This window comes from Mizuhopecten yessoensis, unplaced genomic scaffold (assembly GCF_002113885.1).
Source record: "Mizuhopecten yessoensis strain PY_sf001 unplaced genomic scaffold, ASM211388v2 scaffold5133, whole genome shotgun sequence".
In the NCBI taxonomy this organism is placed as follows: Eukaryota; Metazoa; Mollusca; class Bivalvia; order Pectinida; family Pectinidae; genus Mizuhopecten; species Mizuhopecten yessoensis.
Genome location: NW_018405896.1, coordinates 202,613 through 227,831, shown reverse-complemented (window position 1 = coordinate 227,831; position 25,219 = coordinate 202,613). Strand labels below are relative to the sequence as shown.

At 37.4% G+C, this 25,219-nt stretch overlaps 1 protein-coding gene across 2 annotated transcripts in view; it reads left to right on the top strand.

Annotated features, from left to right (window-relative positions):
• Nucleotides 1-24,994, top strand: part of LOC110450212 (serine/arginine-rich splicing factor 4-like) — a 67,117-nt gene extending 42,123 nt beyond the window's left edge. Inside the window, exons 6-11 of one of the 2 annotated variants that reach the window (XR_002462948.1) lie at nucleotides 1,208-1,270; nucleotides 2,729-2,845; nucleotides 5,229-5,726; nucleotides 10,012-10,056; nucleotides 15,098-15,675; nucleotides 24,533-24,620. Coding sequence is in view for 1 of the 2 variants with exons in the window: in XM_021497538.1 (XP_021353213.1) it covers nucleotides 1,208-1,270; nucleotides 2,729-2,845; nucleotides 5,229-5,726; nucleotides 10,012-10,056; nucleotides 24,533-24,971 (1,162 nt within the window). In the remaining variant the exon portion in view is untranslated. Of the gene's footprint in view, nucleotides 1-1,207; nucleotides 1,271-2,728; nucleotides 2,846-5,228; nucleotides 5,727-10,011; nucleotides 10,057-15,097; nucleotides 15,676-24,532 lie in introns of both variants that reach the window. The other variant, XM_021497538.1, reaches the window with a different exon arrangement.
• The last annotated feature ends 225 nt before the right edge of the window (nucleotides 24,995-25,219 follow it).

Sequence of the window (25,219 nt, the reverse complement as noted above, 5' to 3'; positions counted from 1 at the left end):
ATGTCCCTTGGTACATGGTGATTTATTTCCCTGGGTACATGGAAATTTATGTTCCAAGGTAAAACATAAAGTATGTATCTGGCTACATGGTAATTTATGTCCCTGTGTACATGGTTAATACTGCTTCTTGGTACATTGTTTTTCATGTCTCTGAGTACATGGTAATGTATGTCCCTGGGTACATGGCAATTTATGTCCCTGGGTACATGGCAATTTATGTCCCTTGGTACATGGTAATTCATGTCCCTGAGTACATGGTAATTCATGTCCCAGAGTACATGGTAATTCATGTCCCTTGGTACATGGTAATGTATGTCCCTTGGTACATGGTAATTTATGTCCCTAGGTACATGGTTATTAGTGTGTCTGGGTACATGGTAATTTATGTCCCAAGGTACATGGTAAAGTATTATATGGCTACATGGTAATATGACCCTGGGTACATGGTAACTTATGCTTCTATGTACATGGTTATTTATGTCCCTGGGTACATGGTTAGTAATGTCCCTAGGTACATGGTAAGCAATGTCCCAGGGTAAATGGTAAGTGATGTTGGAGAGTATGACAAAAAGGTAGGCATTGGTTAAATTTCTTATCTGTTTAACTTCACAAGTTTTTTTTGAATCTCTGGTCTTCTAACCCATTGGTCAAAACAGTACAATTTCCAAGGGTGGATCCTGAACATTTTGCAGGAAGAGGTTCTTTAATTTTTAGCTCACCTGGTCAATCACAATTTACCAGTGGGTAGAGGTAAATTACTCAAAATCATTTTCTGTGTGTACAGTCAACCCCTTAAAACTTGGTTCCATGGTCATAACATAGAAACAATTTAGACACCCATACCATCACCATTGATAGCTTGGCATATGCTACCAGTATTGGTCCTTCGGTCATAACAAAGAAATGGTTGAGATCCCTGTATGGTTGCTGAAGATAAATAGATGAACATACTTATGACACTACAGGATTCAGTCAGGGTTGTGGCATCATCCCTTGAGACTTATTTGCTATTGATAATTTTTTAACAAGAACACTTTGCTGAGAATCCAACTTGTCACTAAATATGTAGACATGGATACCTTTGTTTGATTGTTTTCTTGTCCATGCCGACTACGCAAATGTACACTTCTAAAACTGAGGTTCCGCACGGAGGATAGATATTATTTCTGCATTCTGTCTTTGCAATGTTCCTGTTTTTATTTCCTAGGTCCCCTATGAGTAAGAGATCAAGAAATGGGCGAAGATCTACATCACAACACAGGAAAAACAAGTAGGTTTACCAATTATGAATAAACATACATACTGATGGGGTCAACCCTTTGGCTATATATAGAAGTTACCATTGGAGACAAATCCTCTAATTAACTAGTATTTATAGATCTTGTTAATTATCCAAGGAATAGGGAATAACCTTTAGGTATCTATACATCATTTTGAAAGACATAGAGGGGGAAATCTGCCTTAAGCTTACGTAGATAATCTTTATGATCCATAGAGAAGGAATCCCCTTTTGTTTAAAAATTAAATCTTGACAATGACCTTGAAAGGGAGGTAACTTACTTTAACAAACATAGATTATGTTACTAATCAAGAGAGATTGAACCCTGTAAAGGGAGGTAGCCTACTTTAATGAACATAGATCTTGTTACTTATCTAGAGAGATTGAAGCCTGTAAAGGGAGGTAACCTACTTGAACTATAATAGATCTTGTTACTAATTGAGAGAGGTGGAACCTTGTAGAGCTATAATGTGTGTAGTCCTAAACCTCCCTCTAGCTATATATTTAGATCTCGTCATTAAGTTTGGGAGAGGAAGCCAAAGCACTTTACATGTTTATAGATTACATGTGAGTATAATAAGGGACCTGTGTAGTTTGATGGACAGACGTCACAGTCTAACATTGCTAGTTGTTTCTGTTAACACCTTGTCATTGTTCAATACCTAACTTGTGATCACTTCCACATTCGATCAGGAACCTATTAGATTTCTATCTTGAGTAGAAATACAATGTCAGGGTCCTTCATCAAAGCTCAATGTTAATTGTGATGAGGGTCAGAGTTCAAGGAATACATTGTCCAGCTCATTCTGATCTTCTGAATGTCTTGCTATAAAACTCTTTGATGTTCTTGTTATGAATAGATATTTCATGTCATATAAATCTTTCAGGTCCCTATACCAAAGGTGAAAGTCAAGCTAGGGGTCAAAATTCATGTAATGTGTGTTTTGCCCATAGCTAATGATCACCTCAAGATTTCTTTAAGAAACTTCATAGATGTAAGTGTCATTATTAACAGATTTGCCATATGATTCTTTATATTTCAAGCCTCAAAGGTCAAGGTCTTTACTTGTATGTCATAATTAGCCTGTGTACCATACAATATTCTCAGTCCCTCACGCAAAGCTCAAGGTCAAGGTCATGGCGAGCGCAATAAACATCAAGTAATGCATGTCTGGACTAAAACTTTTGGTCACCTCAAGATAAAAATCTGTTTGGAATAATATATGTTCATTTTACATTCATTAGGATTATAAACTTACCGGTAGTGTATGTCTTTAAAATGTTAAAATATTCATGGAAGGCACAGCAGACTTATACAGTATAGCTAGTGTTTATAGGTGAGCTCTAGATTATAAAGTCAGTCATATTTAAAGGAATTATTTACATTTATGTAAATACAAATGTAGTATCAATAAAAAGTCAACATCAGTTGTTTGTTTTTCCATACAGGTCCAAGTCATATTCCCGCTCAAGGTCAAGGTCTAGTTCAATGACAAGGTCACATAAGAGAAAGAAAAACAGGAGGTCAGGATCTTCTTCCAGAGATAGGAAGAAAACTTGCAGAAGGTAAGAGTACACACATGTCACACACATAACAGACCTAGACAGGTAAGTATAAACACACATTACAAACCTAGACAGGTAAGTATACACTCATGTTACATACCTTGACAGGTAAGTATACACATATGTTACATACCTAGTCAGGTAAGTATACATATATGTTACAGACCTATACAGGGAAGTATACACATATGTTATAGACATAGACAGGTAAGTATACATATATGTTAGAGACCTAGACAGGTAAGTATACATATATGTTAGAGACCTAGACAGGTAAGTATACATATATGTTACAGACCTAGACAGGTAAGAATGCACATATGTTATAGACCTAGACATGTAAGTATACACTTATGTTACAGACCTAGACAGGTAAGTGTACACATATGTTATAGACCTAGACAGGTAAGTATCCATATATGTTCCAGACCTAGACAGGTAAGAATACACACATGTTACATACCTAGACAGGTAAGTATACCCATATGTTATAGACCTAGACAGGTAAGTAGATACATTTGTTACAGACCTAGACAGGTAAGAATGCACATATGTTATAGACCTAGACATGTAAGTATACACTTATGTTACAGACCTAGACAGGTAAGTGTACACATATGTTATAGACCTAGACAGGTAAGTAGATACATTTGTTACAGACCTAGACAGGTAAGTGTACACATATGTTATAGACCTAGACAGGTAAGTATACACTTATGTTACAGACCTAGACAGGTAAGTATACACACATGTTATAGACCTAGCCAGACCTAGACAGGTAAGTATACACACATGTTACATACCTAGACAGGTAAGTATACACACACGTTACATACCTAGACAGGTAAGTATACACATATGTTACAGACCTTGACAGGTAAGTATACACATATGTTACAGACCTAGACAGGTAAGTATACACACACGTTACAGACGTAGACAGGTTAGTGTACACACACGTTACATACATAGACAGGTAAGTATACACACAAGTTACAGACCTAGACAGGTAAGTATACACACATGTTACAGACCTAGACAGGTAAGTATACACACAAGTTACAGACCTAGACAGGTAAGTATACACACAAGTGACAGACCTAGACAGGTAAGTATACACACATGTTACAGACCTAGACAGGTTATATACTCAGACACATATTATAGACCTCCATAGTTACAAATGATGCATCAGAAAGGGCTAATTCCACATCGACTGATAATATCAATCACAATAGACAATTATGGTGAAAGTATTTTTCTTACGTTTAGGACCACAATATGGGATATTTAGGACCACAACATGTTATATTTAGGACCACAACATGTTATATTTAGGACCACAACATGTTATATTTAGGACCACAACATGTTATATTTAGGACCACAACATGTTATATTTAGGACCACAACATGTTATATTTAGGACCACAACATGTTATATTTAGGACCACAACATGTTATATTTAGGACCACAACATGTTATATTTAGGACCACAACATGTTATATTTAGGACCACAACATGTTATATTTAGGACCACAACATGTTATATTTAGGACCACAACATGGGATATTTAGGACCACAACATGTTATATTTAGGACCACAACATGGGATATTTAGGACCACAACATGTGATATTTAGGACCACAATTATATGTTGAATGATGTAGAGTATGGTTTGTATCTTGGGAACATAGAAAAAACTGAATGCTTAACAATACTGAGCAACATCAGAGAAACCTAAAAAAGGAAGTGTTTATTGCTGATAGGTAAACATTTAAAAACAGATGTACAGGTGCAGCTTCCTACTAAATAATATACCAGGGATGTTACTCATGAAATAGAGCTTGACAAAAAAAACTTGAAAAAAGAATCGCTGGATACTTTTTTAGAAACACTGTTACAATTTTGAACATTTAGTGGCATTTCGTAGTGAAGAGAGGAGCAGTTAAGATTGCTATCAGGTCTTTTATACAGGCCTGTACTCGCATATAGTTGCTAAATCCCATTGAAAAATTAGCCGATAACTAAAGCTTAAAAAAGAAAAGAAAATGAGAAGTTTGATGAGCCATGATAAATAAATACTCAAGGAGGATGCACAATGCAGATGAAAACAGACAAACTTTCACCTTATTTTAAATGTTGGGTCCTATATTGAGGAAACAGTACATATTGTTATATAAGAGTGATATATCCCTTCCCATGCAAATAACACCTTCACAAAACATATATAGGCCCTGTGAGTAGAAACTTAAGTACTACACTGTATTTCATTTAGAAGTGTTAATTTGTTATTAAAGAATAATGTAGAATATTGTTATCACCGTGCATGTGGTCCCTGGTGTTCATTATTTACATCAATATTAATTAATATTTCAGATCCAAGTCAAGACAAAACACACATTCAAGATCCAAGTCCCCCAGACATGCTGTGAATGGCAAGTCTATCACCTTGTCTCGACAAAGCTCATCAGTGTCACAGGGAAGCAGTTCCAGGTGTCCGTCATTACGACAGAAACCAGATGATCTGACCAGTAGTAAAAACCTGTCTAAGGGGTCGCGGCCATCGTCACCAGGGATACAATCCCACGGGGAAAGGTCACCACAGACATCAACAAAAAAGGACCAACTGTCACCTATCTCTAGTCAACAACATCCAGAGCTAGAAAACAGCCACACAAATGGCAGGGCAAGGGCAAGGGCAGGGTCTAGGTCAAGATCTAGGTCTAGGTCAAGGTCAAGGTCAAGGTCTTTGTCTCCTGTCACTGAAAAGCAATCATCACATGATAATCTGGAATCGCCCTCATTCGACATTGACATGACGCATGACCCTGGCTCTGATCCCTTGGAACTCCAGACATGTAATCACCAGTTCAAGTAAGTTTTTTGATTTACATTAGAAACATTCTAGTGTTATTCTTATTTAAATTGACCCAGATTTTCAGTTATACAGTTTAATATGTGGTGGTCTAATGCAAATCTCAGTCCCATAATATGTCACTCACCAAAGGTGTCCAGGGTTCTCTGTCCTATAATATGTCACTCACCAAAGGTGTCCAGGGTTTCTCTGTCCCATAATATGTCACTCACCAAAGATGTCCAGAGTTCTCTGTCCCATAATATGTCACTCACCAAAGGTGTCCAGAGTTTTCTGTCCCATAATATGTCACTCACCAAAGGTGTCCAGAGTTCTCTGTCCCATAATATCTCACTCACCGCATGTGGCCAGTGTTTCTCTGTCCCATAATATGTCACTCAACAAAGGTGTCCAGAGTTCTCTGTCCCATAATATCTCACTCACCGCATGTGGCCAGTGTTTCTCTGTCCCATAATATGTCACTCAACAAAGGTGTCCAGGCTTCTCTGTCCCATAATATGTCACTCAACAAAGGGGTCCAGGGCTCTCTGTCCCATAATATGTCACTCAACAAAGGTGTCCAGAGTTCTCTGTCCCATAATATGTCACCCACCACAGGTGTCCAGTGTTTCTCTGTCCCATAATATGTCACTCAACAAAGGTGTCCAGGGTTCTCTGTCCCATAATATGTCACAAAGGTGTCCAGGGTTCTCTGTCCTATAATATGTCACTCACCAAAGGTGTCCAGGGCTTCTCTGTCCCATAATATGTCACTCACCAAAGGTGTCCAGGGTTTCTCTGTCCTATAATATGTCACTCACCAAAGGTGTCCAGGGTTTCTCTGTCCCATAATATGTCACTCCCCAAAGGTGTCCAGGGTTCTCTGTCCAATAATATGTCACTCACCAAAGGTGTTCAGCGTTTCTCTGTCCCATAACATGTCACTCACCAAAGGTGTCCAGGGTTCTCTGTCCCATAATATGTCACAAAGGTGTCCAGGGTTCTCTGTCCTATAATATGTCACTCACCAAAGGTGTCCAGGGTTTCTCTGTCCCATAATATGTCACTCCCCAAAGGTGTCCAGGGTTCTCTGTCCAATAATATGTCACTCACCAAAGGTGTTAAGGGTTTCTCTGTCCCATAATATGTCACTCACCCAAGGTGTCCAGGGTTCTCTGTCCCATAATATGGTTCACTCAACAAACGTGTCCAGTGTTTCTCTGTCCCATAATATGTCACTCAACAAAGGTGTCCAGGCTTCTCTGTCCCATAATATGTCACTCAACAAAGGGGTCCAGGGCTCTCTGTCCCATAATATGTCACTCAACAAAGGTGTCCAGGGTTCTCTGTCCCATAATATGGTTCACTCAACAAACGTGTCCAGGGTTCTCTGTCCCATAATATGTCACTCAACAAAGGTGTCCAGGGTTCTCTGTCCCATAATATGTCACTCACCACAGGTGTCCAGGGTTTCTCTGTCCAGTAATATGTCACTCACCGCAGGTGTCCAGGGTTCTCTGTCCCATAATATGTCACTCACCAAAGGTGTCCAGGGTTCTCTGTCCCATAATATGTCACTTACCACAGGTGTCCAGGGTTCTCTGACCCATAATATGTCACTCACCAAAGGTGTCCAGTGTTTCTCTATCCCATAATATGTCACTCACCACAGGTGTCCAGGGTTCTCTGTCCCATAATATGTAACTCACCAAAGGTGTCCAGGGTTCTCTGTCCCATAATATGTCACTTACCACAGGTGTCCAGGGTTCTCTGACCCATAATATGTCACTCACCAAAGGTGTCCAGTGTTTCTCTATCCCATAATACGTCACTCACCACAGGTGTCCAGGGTTCTCTGTCACATAATATGTAACTCACCAAAGGTGTCCAGGGTTCTCTGTCCCATTATATGGTTCACTCACCAAAGGTGTCCAGGGTTTCTCTGTCCCATAATATGTCACTCACCACAGGTGTACAGGGTTCTCTGTCCAATAATATGTCACTCACCAAAGGTGTCCAGGGTTCTCTATCCCATAATATGTCACTCACCACAGGTGTCCAGGGGTCTCTGTCCCATAATATGTAACTCACCAAAGGTGTCCAGGGTTCTCTGTCCCATAATATGTAACTCACCAAAGGTGTCCAGGGTTCTCTGTCCCATAATATGGTTCACTCACCAAAGGTGTCCAGGGTTCTCTGTCCAATAATATGGGTCACTCACCAAAGGTGTCCAGGGTTCTCTGTCTCATAATATGGGTCACTCACCAAAGGTTTCCAGGGTTCTCTGTCCAATAATATGTCACTCACCAAAGGTGTCCAGGGTTCTCTGTCCCATTATATGGTTCACTCACCAAAGGTGTCCAGGGTTTCTCTGTCCTATAATATGTCACTCACCAAAGGGGTCCAGGGTTCTCTGTCTCATAATATGGGTCACTCACCAAAGGTTTCCAGGGTTCTCTGTCCAATAATATGTCACTCACCAAAGGTGTCCAGGGTTTCTCTGTCCCATAATATGTCACTCACCAAAGGTTTCCAGGGTTCTCTGTCCAATAATATAGTTCACTCACCAAAGGTGTCCAGGGTTTCTCTGTCCCATAATATGTCACTCACCACAGGTGGCCAGTGTTTCTCTGTCCCATAATATGTCACTCACCAAAGGTTTCCAGGGTTCTCTGTCCAATAATATAGTTCACTCACTAAAGGTGTCCAGGGTTCTCTGTCCCATAATATGTAACTCACCAAAGGTGTCCAGGGTTCTCTGTCCCATAATATGTAACTCACCAAAGGTGTCCAGGGTTCTCTGTCCCATAATATGTCACTCACCAAAGGTGTCCAGGGTTCTCTGTCTCATAATATGGGTCACTCACCAAAGGTTTCCAGGGTTCTTTGTCCAATAATATAGTTCACTCACCAAAGGTGTCCAGGGTTCTCTGTCCCATAATATGTCACTCACCAAAGGTTTCCAGGGTTCTCTGTCCAATAATATGTCACTCACCAAAGGTGTCCAGGGTTCTCTGTCCTATAATATGTCACTCACCAAAGGTTTCCAGGCTTCTCTGTAGAAATATACCTGTAGTAGTATGGGTCACTCACCAAAGGTGTCCAGGGTTCTCTGTCCCATAATATGTCACTCACCAAAGGTGTCCAGGGTTTCTCTGTAGAAATATACCTGTAGTAGTATTTGTCCAGGGTTTCTCTGTAGAAATATACCTGTAGTAACAGTTAGTATTTGTCCAGGTTTTCATTTGCTGAGATTACCTTTCTTACATTTCACATGGTGTTAAACTGTTATATGTAGATATGTAATATGGGTTTACTCCTGAGGTCAAGGTCACTGTTGCTGAAAATAAAACAGGGGGAATATCTGGTCAAAAAACACATTATATAAATTGTGTATTGCTGCTTCACACCTACCAGTCTGTCTTTTGGCCGTGAAAGGTCAAGATCACTGTTAACAAAAGAACAGGGGCAATTCATTGTCAAAACTGCATATCATGATCATAATTTCTTACTTGCCATTCTTTGTTTTGTTAGTAAATGATTTGTAGTGGGTAATATCGTACATTAATTTCACCAGGTAATCACTGGTATCCTAAAATTAAAGATGGCCGCAGTCAATCACTTCCAATTGGCTGTGACATATACTCGTGGCTATAGTTTTACTCTATTGATGCACTAAGTAGATAGTGTACACCAGGTAGATAGTGTACACTAGGTAGATAGTGGACACCAGGTAGATAGTGTACACTAGGTAAATAGTGTACACTAGGTAGATAGTGTACCCCAGGTAGATAGTGTACACTACGTAAATAGTGTACACTAGGTAGATAGTGTACACCAGGTAGATAGTGTACTATAGGTAGATAGTGTACACTAGGTAGATAGTGTACACTAGGTAGATAGTGTACACCAGGTAGATAGTGTACACCAGGTAGATAGTGTACATGACTTCTGATTATTATGTACATCTGATTTTGTTCACCGATACTTTGTGGTAATTGGTACTTGTCAGATTTCACACCTGATATCCTATATTTAGATTAAGTCCAAGGTAATGTTGCTTTGACTTCTGTTTCACGTATCACCAGGTAGATGATGGGGGCCTAACTAATCAAAACTAAAAGTCATAGACACTGTAACAAAGCTGAGTCACCAACTTGATGTACAATGTACCAATAATTTATAAACATGATAATTATACCATATCTGCTACATACATGGTCTATATTACAGGTACAATGTACCAATAATTTATAAACATGATAATTATACCAATAACTGCTACATACATGGTCTATATTACAGGCACAATGTACCACCAGAGGATAGCAGGAATGATAGCGACGACAGGTAAATCTTAGGTTCTCACGTGTTACCTGTCTAAAAGAGAAATATAAGCTTTCACAATATCTGTGTCGGTACAAATTATAGGTTAGGTTAGTATATGCGACGTTATTCAGGGTAAATGATTTGCGACAAATGTCTGCATACAGAGTTTAACATTGGTGTAGATGTTGAGATACAGACATTGATATTGGTATCAGTGTCTGTATATGGAGGTTGATATGGGTATTGGTGTCAGTATACTGAGGTTGATATTGGTATGGGTGTCAGTATACTGAGGTTGATATTGGTATGGGTGTCAGTATACTGAGGTTGATATTGGTATTGGTGTTAGTATACTGAGGTTGATATTGGTATGGGTGTCAGTATACTGAGGTTGATATGGGTATTGGTGTCAGTATACTGAGGTTGATATTGGTATGAGTGTCTGTATATGGAGGTTGATATGGGTATTGGTGTCAGTATACTGATGTTGATATTGGTATGGGTGTCAGTATACTGAGGTTGATATGGGTATTGGTGTCAGTATACTGAGGTTGATATTGGTATTGGTGTTAGTATACTGAGGTTGATATTGGTTTGGGTGTCAGTATGCTGAGGTTGATATGGGTATTGGTGTCAGTATACTGATGTTGATATTGGTATGGGTGTCAGTATACTGAGGTTGATATTGGTATTGGTGTTAGTATACTGAGGTTGATATTGGTATGGGTGTCAGTATACTGAGGTTGATATATGTGTATAGGTGTCAGTATTCTGAGGTTGATATTGGTGTGGGGGTAAGTATACTGAGGTTAATATTGGTATAGGTGTCAGTATTCTGAGGTTGATATTGGTATCAGTGTCAGTATACTGTCAGTATACTGAGGTTGATATTGGTATGGGAGTCAGTATACTGAGGTTGATATGGGTATTGGTGTCAGTATACTGAGGTTGATATTGGAATGGGTGTCAGTATACTGAGGTTGATTAATGTGTATAGGTGTCAGTATTCTGAGGTTGATATTGGTATGGGTGTCAGTATGTGGAGGTTGATATTGGTGTCAGTGTAAGTATACTGAGGTTGATATGGGTATTGGTGTCAGTATACTGAGGTTGATATTGGAATGGGTGTCAGTATACTGAGGTTGATTAATGTGTATAGGTGTCAGTATTCTGAGGTTGATATTGGTGTGGGTGTAAGTATACTGAGGTTAATATTGGTATAGGTGTCAGTATTCTGAGGTTGATATTGGTATCAGTGTCAGTATACTGAGGTTGATATTGGTATCAGTCTCAGTATGTGGAGGTTGATATTGGTATCAGTGTTAATATGTGGAGGTTGATATTGGTATCAGTGTTAGTATACTGATGTTGATATTGGTGTCAGTGTCTGTATATGGAGGTTGATATGGGAATTGGTGTCAGTATACTGAGGTTGATATTGGTATCAGTGATAGTCTGTGGAGGTTGATATTGGTATCAGTGTCAGTATGTGGAGGTTGATATTGATATCAGTGTTAGTATACTGAGGTTGATATTGGTGTCTGTATATGGAGGTTGATATTGGTGTGGGTGTCAGTATGTGGAGGTTGATATTGGTGTCAGTGTAGTCAGTATTCTGAGGTTGATATTGGTGTGGGTGTAAGTATACTGAGGTTGATATTGGTATCAGTGTTAGTATGTGGAGGTTGATATTGGTATCAGTGTCAGTATCTGGAGGTTGATATTGGTATCAGTGTCAGTATCTGGAGGTTGATAATGGTATCAGTGTCAGTATGTGGAGGTTGATATTGGTAACAGTGTCAGTATCTGGAGGTTGATATTGGTATCAGTGTCAGTATCTGGAGGTTGATAATGGTATCAGTGTCAGTATGTGGAGGTTGATATTGATATCAGTGTTAGTATACTGAGGTTGATATTGGTGTCAGTGTCTGTATATGGAGGTTGATATTGGAATTGGTGTCAGTATACTGAGGTTGATATTGGTATCAGTGATAGTCTGTGGAGGTTGATATTGGTATCAGTGTCAGTATCTGGAGGTTGATAATGGTATCAGTGTCAGTATGTGGAGGTTGATATTGATATCAGTGTTAGTATACTGAGGTTGATATTGGTGTCAGTGCCTGTATATGGAGGTTGATATGGGAATTGGTGTCAGTATACTGAGGTTGATATTGGTATCAGTGATAGTCTGTGGAGGTTGATATTGGTATCAGTGTCAGTATATGGAGGTTGATATTGGTATCAGTGTCAGTATCTGGAGGTTGATAATGGTATCAGTGTCAGTATGTGGAGGTTGATATTGATATCAGTGTTAGTATACTGAGGTTGATATTGGTATCAGTCTCAGTATGTGGAGGTTGATATTGGTATCAGTGTCAGTATCTGGAGGTTGATATTGGTATCAGTGTCAGTATCTGGAGGTTGATAATGGTATCAGTGTCAGTATGTGGAGGTTGATATTGGTGTCAGTGTAGTCAGTATTCTGAGGTTGATATTGGTGTGGGTGTAAGTATACTGAGGTTAATATTGGTATCAGTGTAAGTATGTGAAGGTTGATATTGGTATCAGTGTCAGTATCTGGAGGTTGATATTGGTATCAGTGTCAGTATGTGGAGGTTGATATTGGTAACAGTGTCAGTATCTGGAGGTTGATATTGGTATCAGTGTTAGATGTGGAGGTTGATATTGGTATCAGTGTCAGTATGTGGAGGTTGATATTGGTATCAGTGTCAGTATCTGGAGGTTGATATTGGTATCAGTGTTAGTATGTGGAGGTTGATATTGGTATCAGTGTTAGTATGTGGAGGTTGATATTGGTATCAGTGTCAGTATGTGGAGGTTGATATTGGTATCAGTGTCAGTATGTGGAGGTTGATATTGGTATCAGTGTTAGTATACTGAGGTTGATATTGGTATCAGTGTCTGTATATGGAGGTTGATATGGGTATTGGTGTCAGTAAACTGAGGTTGATATTGGTATCAGTGTTAGTATACTGAGGTTGATATTGGTGTCTGTATATGGAGGTTGATATTGGTATGGGTGTCAGTATGTGGAGGTTGATATTGGTGTCAGTGTAAGTATACTGAGGTTGATATTGGTATAGGTGTCAGTATACTGAGGTTGATATTGGTGATGGTGTCAGTATACTGAGGTTGATATTGGTATGTGTGTCAGTATGTGGAGGTTGATATTGGTGTCAGTGTAAGTATACTGAGGTTGATATTGGTATCAGTGTCTGTATATGGAGGTTGATATGGGTATTGGTATCAGTATACTGAGGTTGATACTGGTATCAGTGTCAGTATACTTAGGTTGATATTGGTATGGGTGTCAGTATACTGTGGTTGATATTGGTATGGGTGTCAGTATGTGGAGGTTGATATTGTTGTCAGTATACTGATGTTGTTATTGGTATGGGTGTCAGTATACAGAGGGGGAAGGTTTGTTACAGGTGTCAATATACATTGGTTGATGTTGTAGGTGTTGGTATGGAGACATTAGTATAGGTGTAGGTTACAGAGCACAGAGGTTAAAACACTGGTGTATGTATCAGCATACGTCAGTTAATTACATTAGTGTGTTTGTCAGTATACTGCAGCTTAATACTTGTAACAAGTGTCCATACGTATACGTGTCAATGCACAGAGGTTAATATTAATGTGGGTATCAGAGGTAGATATTGATATAGGTGTCAATGCACAGAGGTTAATATTTGTGTGGGTATCAGAGGTAGATATTGATATAGGTGTCATCATACAGAGGTTAATATTTGTGTGGTAATCAGAGGTAGATATTGATATAGGTGTCAATGCACAGAGGTTAATATTAGTGTGGGTATCAGAGGTAGATATTGATATAGGTGTCAATGTACAGAGGTTAATATTAATGTGGGTATCAGAGATAGATATTGATATAGGTGTCATCATATAGAGGTTAATATTTGTGTGGTAATCAGAGGTAGATATTGATATAGGTGTCAATGCACAGAGGTTAATATTAATGTGGGTATCAGAGATAGATATTGATATAGGTGTCAATGTACAGAGGTTAATATTGGTGCCATGTCAGTATTCAGGTTAAGATTTAAGAGGTGTCAATATATAGAGGTAAGCAATGTTTACAAATGTCCATATAGAGGAGGTTGATCTGAGTATTGATGTCAGTACAGTATAAGGAGGTTGAGATGAGTATTGACGTCAGTACAGTATAAGGAGGTTGTGATGAGTATTGCTGTCAGTACAGTATAAGGAGGCTGAGATGAGTATTGATGTCAGTACAGTTTAAGGAGGTTGAGATGAGTATTGATGTCAGTACAGTATAAGGAGGTTTAGATGAGTATTGATGTCAGTACAGTATCAGGAGGTTTAGATGAGTATTGATGTCAGTACATTATAAGGAGGTTTAGATGAGTATTGATGTCAGTACAGTATAAGGAGGTTGAGATAAGTATTGATGTCAGTACAGTATAAGGAGGTAGAGATGAGTATTGATGTCAGTACAGTTTCTAATAATTAAAATCTGTGACAAGTGTTCAGATACAGTAGTAAAGGTAAGTTGCCATCCTTGAGACAATGTGGTTGCATGTCCTTTTCATGAAGGTATTGATTTTACAGTTAAAATAACTGTTGCAGCATGAATATGGATTTTGTTTTGCTTTCTCAAGATGAATTTCTTTACTCGTAGTCGTCTAGGAAAACTGTAATTGTATTTTGTGGTTGAATTTTGAGTTTTTGTGTATATTTGCTGACAATAGTGAGCTGTGTAATTGAATCTGTAAGCTAAACAGTTACATGTGTAGATAAAGTGGACCTTGTTAGTCTGGTGCGAAACGGTTCTCAGACAAAAACTGAATTTCTATTCATTTCACAATTGATGTTAAACAAAAAGCACTTTCCACCCATTCTGGACTAACAAGGTTCATGTTGCTTTTATGTTAATGCTTAGATGGATGAGAATTAGTATAGAAGGGTTTGGTTGGATTCGGAGGTTAAGTGATGTGTTGTATACATGTCCCTTTGTCATCCCTCACGTCAATACATGTTTTGTGTTGTCAATATTTAGTGACAAACCATGGAAAAGAAAATCATTATTACACATACTACCAACCAATCGAACGGAGGAAACTCAACTACTCCAACCACTACTTACATTGGATGTAACTCCAGCTACACAAACCAACTACACAAAGGGGATGTAACTCCAGCTACACAAACCAACTACACAAAGGGGATGTAACTCCACCAACTAAAATACACCACCTACTCCATTGAAATATTCCAACTACACAGCTGGCCATCTACTCAATACCAGACTCTGTACCCTTAAGGAGGTAAATGTCACTGACAGTATCACACTTGTAAGGGAGATAACCCAATCACCTACTGAAGAGCTCCACAACATTGAAGTAGATGCCTCATCTAACATACGCTCAAGGGAGATCACTCTGGCACCACCTTTCCCCTACCAGTTGAAAGGATGACTGATACCATGCCAACTGTGACGACTGATAGGATTTGTTACTTGATCACTCAGAGCTCACCATGACTGCTCACCTACCCATACAACAGTCTCATGGTCACACAGACCCTCCTATATTGGTTACACACGGTCACCACAAACCCCGGCCGAAAGTTGTGGACGTGAGTAAACTTGTTGAGAAGAAATTAACCTCTATCATAGATACATGTACAGTAACATAAAAACCTATATATCCTACCTAACTCTGTCTCATTTTAACTTTTTTACAAGTGTTATGTTCCACAGATAATTTTAGATAGTATAGAAAGATGCTCTAGTGCCATCTCTATTCCCAAAATCCTCTCCGACCTGATGATGTTCTTCTTTCACCCTTTAACTAATTTGTTTGTTGATTATTTGTTCAAGCACTTAATATTAATTCAGTACTGTTTAACATTCCCAAAGTAATTATAGAGCACAAATACTTTCTTAGAACAATAACACATTGTCAGGATACAGTAACACATTTTCAGAATACAGTAACACATTGTCAGAATACAGTAATACCTTGTCAGAATACAGTAACACATTGTCAGGATACAGTAACACCTTGTCAGAATACAGTAACACATTGTCAGAATACAGTAACATATTGTCAGGATACAGTAATACCTTGTCAGGATACAGTAACACATTGTCAGGATACAGTAACACCTTGTCAGAATACAGTAACACATTGTCAGAATACAGTAACACATTGTCAGGATACAGTAACATATTGTCAGAATACAGTAATACATTGTCAGGACACAGTAACACATTGTCAGGAAATAGTAATACATTGTCAGGACACAGTAACACATTGTCAGAATACAGTAACAAATTGTCAGGATACAGTAACATATTGACAGGATACAGTAACATATTGTCAGAATACAGTAACACATTGTCAGGTTACAGTAATACCTTGTCAGGATACAGTAACAAATTGTCAGGATACAGTTACATATTGTCAGGATACAGTAACATATTGTCAGAATACAGTAACACATTGTCAGAATACAGTAACAAATTGTCAGGATACAGTTACATATTGTCAGCATACAGTAACATATTGTCAGAATACAGTAACACATTGTCAGGAAATAGTAATACATTGTCAGGACACAGTAACACATTGTCAGGAAATAGTAATACATTGTCAGGACACAGTAACACATTGTCAGGATACAGTAATACCTTATCAGGATACAGTAACAAATTGTCAGGATACAGTAATACCTTGTCAGAATACAGGAACACATTGTCAGGATACAGTAACAAATTGTCAGGATGCAGTAATACCTTGTCAGAATACAGTAATACCTTGTCAGATTACAGTAACACATTGTCAGGATACAGTAATACCTTGTCAGAATACAGGAACACATTGTCAGGATACAGTAACAAATTGTCAGGATGCAGTAATACCTTGTCAGAATACAGTAATACCTTCTCAGAATACAGTAATACCTTGTCAGAATACAGTAACACGTAGTCAGGATATAGTAACACATTGTCAGGATACAGTAATACATTGTCAGGACACAGTAAAACATTGTCAGAATACAGTAACAAATTGTCAGGATACAGTAATACCTTGTCAGGATACAGTAATAAATTGTCAGGATACAGTAACACATTGTCAGGTTACAGTAACACATTGTCAGAATACAATAACACATTGTCAGGATACAGTAACACCTTGTCAGAATACAGTAACACATTGTCAGGTTACAGTAACACATTGTCAGAATACAGTAATACCTTGTCAGATTACAGTAACACATTGTCAGGATACAGTAATACCTTGTCAGGATACAGTAACACATTGTCAGAATACAGTAATACCTTGTCAGATTACAGTAACACATTGTCAGGATACAGTAACAAATTGTCAGGATGCAGTAATACCTTGTCAGAATACAGTAATACCTTGTCAGATTACAGTAACACATTGTCAGGATACAGTTACATATTGTCAGGATACAGTAACATATTGTCAGAATACAGTAATACATTGTCAGGACACAGTGACACATTGTCAGGATAGAGTAATACCTTGTCAGAATACAGTAACACATTGTCAGGTTACAGTAATACCTTGTCAGGATACAGTAACACATTGTCAGGATACAGTTACATATTGTCAGGATACAGTAACATATTGTCAGAATACAGTAACACATTGTCAGGACACTATAAAACATTATTAAGAAACAGTTAAACAATGTCAGGATATAAAAAACATTGTCAGGATACGGTAATACATTGTCAAGATACAGCAACACATTGTCAGGATACAGTAACACATTGTCATGATATAGCAACATGTACATTGTCAGGATATGGTAACATGTACTTTGTCAGGATACAGTAACACATTGTTAGGATATAGTAACATGTAAATTGTCAGGATATAGTAACATGTATATTGTCAGGATAGAGTAACATGTATATTGTCAGGATACAATAACACATTGTCAGGATACAGTAACATATTGTCAGGATACAGTAACATATTGTCAGAATACAGTAACACATTGTCAGGATACAGTAACACATTGTCAGGATATAGTAACATGTACATTGTCAGGATATGGTAACATGTACATTGTCAGGATACAGTAACACATTGTCAGGATATAGCAACATGTACATTGTCAGGATATGGTAACACGTACATTGTCAGGATACAGTAACACATTGTCAGGATATAGTAACATGTACATTGTCAGGATATAGTAACACGTACATTGTCAGCATACAATAACACATTGTCAGGACACACTAAAACATCATCATGATACAGTAATACATTGTCAGGATACAGTAACATATAAATTGTCAGGATATAGTAACATGTACATTGTCAGGATATGGTAACATGTACTTTGTCAGGATACAGTAACACATTGTCAGGATACAGTCACATATTGTCAGGATACAGTAACACATTGTCAGGATATAGTAATACATTGTCAGGACACACTAACACATCATCATGATACAGTAATATATTGTCAGGATACAGTAACATGTAAATTGTCAGGATATAGTAACATGTACATTGTCAGGATATGGTAACAGGTACATTGTCAGGATAAAGTAACACATTGTCAGGATATAGTAACATGTATATTGTCAGGATACATGTTACTATATCCTGACAATTTACATGTTACTGTATCCTGACAATGTAGTACTGTATCATGATGATGTGTTAGTGTGTCCTGACAATGTGTTATTGTATGCTGACAATGTACGTGTTACTATATCCTGACAATGTACATGTTACCATATCCTGACAATGTACGTGTTACTATATCCTGACAATGTACATGTTCCTATATCCTGACAATGTGTTACTGTATCCTGACAAAGTACATGTTACCATATCCTGACAATGTACGTATTACTATATCCTGACAATTTACATGTTACTGTATCCTGACAATGTATTACTGTATCATGATGATGTTTTAGTGTGTCCTGACAATGTGTTATTGTATCCTGACAATATACATATTACTATATCCTGACAATATACATGTTACTATATCCTGACAATGTACATGTACATTGTCAGGATATAGTAACATGTTTATTGTCAGGATATAGTAACATGTATATTGTCAGGATACAATAACACATTGTCAGGATACAGTAACACATCATCATGATACAGTAATACATTGTCAGGATACAGTAACATGTAAATTGTCAGGATATAGTAACATGTATATTGTCAGGATACAATAACACATTGTCAGGATACAGTAACACATTGTCAGGATATAGTAACACGTACATTGTCAGGATACATTAAAACAATGTCATGATATAGAAACACACTGTCAGGATACAGTAAAACATTGTCAAGAAATAGTAACACATTGTCAGGATACAACAACAAATTGTCAGGATACAGTAACATATTGTCAGGATACAGTAACAACTTGTCGGAATACATTAAACAGTAACACATTGTCAGGATACAGTAAAACATTGTCAAGAAATAGCAACACATTGTCAGGATACAACAACAAATTGTCAGGATACAGTAACATATTGTCAGGCTACAGTAACAAATTGTCAGGATACAGCAACAAATTGTCAGGATACAGTAACAAATTGTCAGGATACAGCAACACATTGTCAGGATACAGTAACAAATTGTCAGGATACAGCAACAAATTGTCAGGATACAGTAACAAATTGTCAGGATACAGCAACAAATTGTCAGGATACAGTAACAAATTGTCAGGATACAGCAACACATTGTCAGGATACAGTAACATATTATCAGAATACAGTAAACAACTAGTAACACATTATCAGGACACTATATCACATTGTAAAGAAACAGTTAAATAATGTCAGGATATAAAAAAACATTGTCAGGATACAGTAATACATTGTCAGGATACAGCAACACATTGTCAGGATACAGTAACAAATTGTCAGGATACAGTAACATATTGTCAGGATATAAAAAAAACATTGTCAGGATATGGTAATACATTGTCAGGATACAACAACACATTGTCAGGATATAAAAAAAACATTGTCAGGATATGGTAATACATTGTCAGGATACAACAACACATTGTCAGGATACAGTAACATATTGTCAGGATACAGTAACACATTGTCAAGAAATAGTAACACATTGTCAGGATTCAGCAACAAATTGTCAGGATACAGTAACACATTGTCAGGATACAGTAACATATTATCAGAATACAGTAAACAACTAGTAACACATTATCAGGACACTATATCACATTGTAAAGAAACAGTTAAATAATGTCAGGATATAAAAAAACATTGTCAGGATACAATAATACATTGTCAGGATACAGCAACACATTGTCAGGATACAGTAAACAGTAACACATTGTCAGGATACAGTTACATATTGTCAGGATACAGAAACATATTGTCAGAATACAGTAAACAGTAAAAAAATTCAGGACACTATAAAACATTATTAAGAAACAGTTAAACAATGTTAGGATATGAAAAAAACATTGTCAGGATACGGTAATACATTGTCAGGATACAGCAACACATTGTCAGGATACAGCAACACATTGTCAGGATACAGTAACATATTATCAGAATACAGTAACATATTATCAGAATACAGTAAACAACTAGTAACACATTATCAGGACACTATTCCACATTGTTAAGAAACAGTTAAATAATGTCAGGATATAAAAAACATTGTCAGGATACAATAATACATTGTCAGGATACAGCAACAAATTGTCAGGATACAGTAACAAATTGTCAGGATACAGTAACATATGGTCAGGATACAGTAACATATTGTAAGGATTTAGTAACACATTGTCAGGATATAGTAACACATTGTAAGGATATAGTAAAACAAGTTTGATTTCATTTCAGTTAGAATGTATATACCTTAGATACACAATGTTTCCTTTTAGAATGAATGAAACTTTTGGTATACTACATTACTTCAGTTATCTAGATATAACGTTTCAATAATTTAGTCCCAAAACTAATTCAAACCAGATCTTATCAGAAAAAAAAAGTAATAAATCTAATATTTTTTTGTATAAATTGATTGTTATGTGTAGTAGAAGTCACACAGCCAAGCGAAAATAAAGGCTTGAGGTACATGACAGCTATCACAATGTGAACAAATTTACAAGGAGAACGACATACACTATAATCCTGGTCATGGCTCCAAAAAAAATCAACACTTCCAAAACGAAAGGTGGCAAAATTGAATCCAGTGACACTTTGGAAGCCAATTATTTTTTTCAGTGAATATTGAAAAGCAGCTCTTATTCCAGTTTGGGGAATATGTGTTAAGTTGTGCTATTTGTATATTAAAGTCACATTGTGTCTGAGAGCATGATTGCTTTTTTACCACAATATACAAACATATATGTCTTTCTGATAATGTTTCAATGAATACATATTTGCACCTGTCAAAATGATATTCTGTTATGTCTTTGGAATGTTAACAATCACCCTTATTTCCTAGCTTTGTCTTTCTATACTTGTTTTCTAAAGACTCCTTTTTCCTGATCCTGTCAAAGTGTACCTCTAGCCTTAAATACCCCTATATCCATATTTTGACATTGTGTACCCCCAACCTAAGTACACCTATATCCATATCTGGACATTGTGTACCCCCAGCCTAAGTACACCTAATTCTTTGTTTTTTGTCATTTAAAAGTAAACAATGTGTAAAAAATTTGATTATTACAATACAAACACATGTATAAATAAAGATTACATTTATTGCAATACAAATACATATATACAAATCAATTATTTTTATCCTTGTAAAAAATGTGTATGGAAAAGAAAATTGTCACAATACAAATATACGTACCAGAAAGAATTATGATCATCACAATATGAATTACCAATCACAATAGTTCAGTGCTTACTAAAAACATGTACAAAATAATATTCAATTTTACAAGATACCAGTAAGTGCCCTATTTATACCAGTAAGTGCCCTATTTATACCAGTAAGTGCCCTATGTATACCAGTAAGTGCCCCTATTTATACCAGTAAGTGCCCTATTTATACCAGTAAGTGCCCTATGTATACCAGTAGGTGTGTTTATCACCCCTTGGTCTGGTTCTGTAACATGTCTTGTTCAACCTCTGTAAGTTCTGTGTTTGTTCAGATTGTTGTTGCTATGGTAATCCTATTCAAACCTCATTGGTTGTGAAATGGTTTTGTCGTGGGAATGCCTTTCCCTGGATATGTGAGCAGTTTTCTGTGTGAAGGTCTTCACTATTACAATGCTGGTGTTGGTTAGTGGTTAGTGGGCTTCAGCATGATGTAGAAACGATACAACTCAACTCTCAACATATTTATCTGTTTTAGACTTTAGTTGAGGTGAATACGTGGTTGCATAATCCTGAGAAAGAAGTATTGACAGAAATGAAGTCGGGGTCAATATAGCTTTTCAGGTCCGTTATGCTATTAACCATATAATTCTTAATAGAAGTCCATAATGTTGTTATACTAGATGTGAAATTATGCTGTTTTTATCATTATAAACAAGGTGCTATATATGACAATTATAATATATAATGTAATATTATACTGTTATGGACTTCGGTGATGGTAAAAAATGATGTGAAGGAACCCTGAATGGGTATTTTGAAAGAGACAAATCTAAGTTCATTTTAACATTTTTGGGTTCATATCACATCATATTTACCATCACAAAAGTCCATAACTGTTTTAATATATTCTTTAACAATAAGTCTTTCTTTAAAAACTCTAAAGATTTTTACAATGGGATGATGGATCCAGGCTTCTGCAACATTATATTGTAGGTTTCCAATTACACAACTCAGCTTAAGTGCAATTTTTTAATGTTTTTTTTTTATCTTAAATGTTAACCAAACAGATAATAAACATTTAATTTAAAAACAAAATGCATTTTAAATATTCATTTATCAAACAACTTTATTAAATGCAAAAGAGAAGGAAATTCACCTGAAGGCTTTATTTAGAGATTTATATTCACCTGAAAAGTTGACAGTGTATAGGATACAACCAATAGGATTACAAGAAATTGTCAAGTACATATATATGCCGGTAGTAATGTTGTTAAAATTCTCTCTCTACTCTTGATTCATTCTGTAATCATTTACTACTGGACAACAAAGATCTGTGGGTCAAAGGTTGTGATACTGGACCAAATATTTCAGGTGTTCGTGTTAAAGGAGAAATTAAAGAACGTCCTTGTGGTGTTGCGATTCCTTTATTTCTCCAGTATGTTTTATTAATAAGGAGCTCTATAGAATCCACTGACACAGATCCACCGCAGAATTCTAGGGGCACAGGTGGAACAACAAGACCACAGAATTCTGGGGGCACAGGTGGTACAACTAGACCACAGAATTCTGGGGGCACAGGTGGTACAACTAGACTACAGAATTCTGGGGGCACAGGTGGTACAACTAGACCACAGAATTCTGGGGGCACAGGTGGTACAACTAGACCACAGAATTCTGGGGGCACAGGTGGTACAACTAGACCACAGAATTCTGGGGGCACAGGTGGTACAACTAGACCACAGAATTCTGGGGGCACAGGTGGTACAACTAGACCACAGAATTCTGGGGGCACAGGTGGTACAACTAGACCACAGAATTCTGGGGGCAAAGGTGGAACAACTAGACCCCAAACCTCCGGGGCACAGGTGGTACAACTAGACCACAGAATTATGGGGGCACAGGTGGTACAACTAGACCACAAACCTTCAGGATACAGGTAGTACAACTGGACCACAAACCTCCGGGTGCACAAAGCAAAAATACTTCTGATGCTGCTATAAATTAAAGCTTTGCCTTTGTAAAAGCTATTATGGAACTTACCTTTGGAGGGATCACTTGTACTCTGGGATACAGTTGACATTCACAGAATTCCTACTGAATTTACAGTCGACTCGTTGTAAACCAGATCCAGTTCCTGCCTAGTGTGGGATGCTTTATATTTTCCAAAGTATAAGGGCCCCACATCATCAGAGAGGTGGGTGTCCTATACTCATCACAGTGTTCATCTGTCCATCCATCCACACTTTCATTTTTTGGAGATTATCTCAGAATCCAAAAGACAATCCTTTTTGAAATTTGGCATGTGATACACTGTGATATGTAGATGTGCAACAGGGCTTAAAAATGTTCTCAGGTCAATGTCAAGGTCACTGTTACTAAAAATACATCATAGGGAGGGTACAGTCCTTGTTTTGGAATCAAAACGACTAATCATTTTAAGTTTGAAATGGTGATACACTGTGATATGTTGATGTGAAATTGGGGTTTAAAATGTTCCAAAGTCAAGGTCACTGTTACTACAAATTGATGATCAAGCACATGGGGGAGCCCTTGTTGACCTGTCAGTGTTCAAATTTTCAGTGATATTATCAAAGCAGAAAGTGATGATAAACCACAGTTTTACTTGAACAGTATGTTGTTTATTTTCAGTTGTCATGGAGATGATGATATAGCGACAACACCGGAGTCACGTAACATTGAATCAGATCCCACAACTCACGTTACAGGCATTCCAAGCGATATTATCAGCGACTCAAGCAATACGGCCGAGAACTCCGTTAATTTATCTGGCACCTCCAGGGATACGGCTGAGAACTCCATTAATTTGACTGGCACCTCCAGTGATACGACCGTTGACTCCATTAATCTGACCAGCACCTCCAGGGACATGACCAGTGACTCCATTAATTTGACAGGGGACTCCATCAATTTGATTGCCTCCAGCGACATGACCGGTGACTCCATTAATTTGACAGGGGACTCCGTTAATTTGACAGGGGACTCCATTAATTTGACAGGGGACTCCATTAATTTGGTTGCCTCCAGTGACATGCCTGGTGACTCCAGCATAGTAGATGTAGAAGGATGAGGAATAGGAAGCTTTTACAGAAGGATCCTTATTCAAGTTGTCAAGGAAACAGGAAAGCTGCTATACAATAATGTTCATTGACATTAAGTTTTGTCAGATTTTATCTTTTGTTTAAAATTTATTTATTTGAATTACAGAATGTTTTAAAGAATATTATTGATTTATGCATTAAGACTAATAATGATGTTGATAGATATTGTAAAATATATCTTGGTTATTATGTTACTTTGATCCTTTTATTACTACCT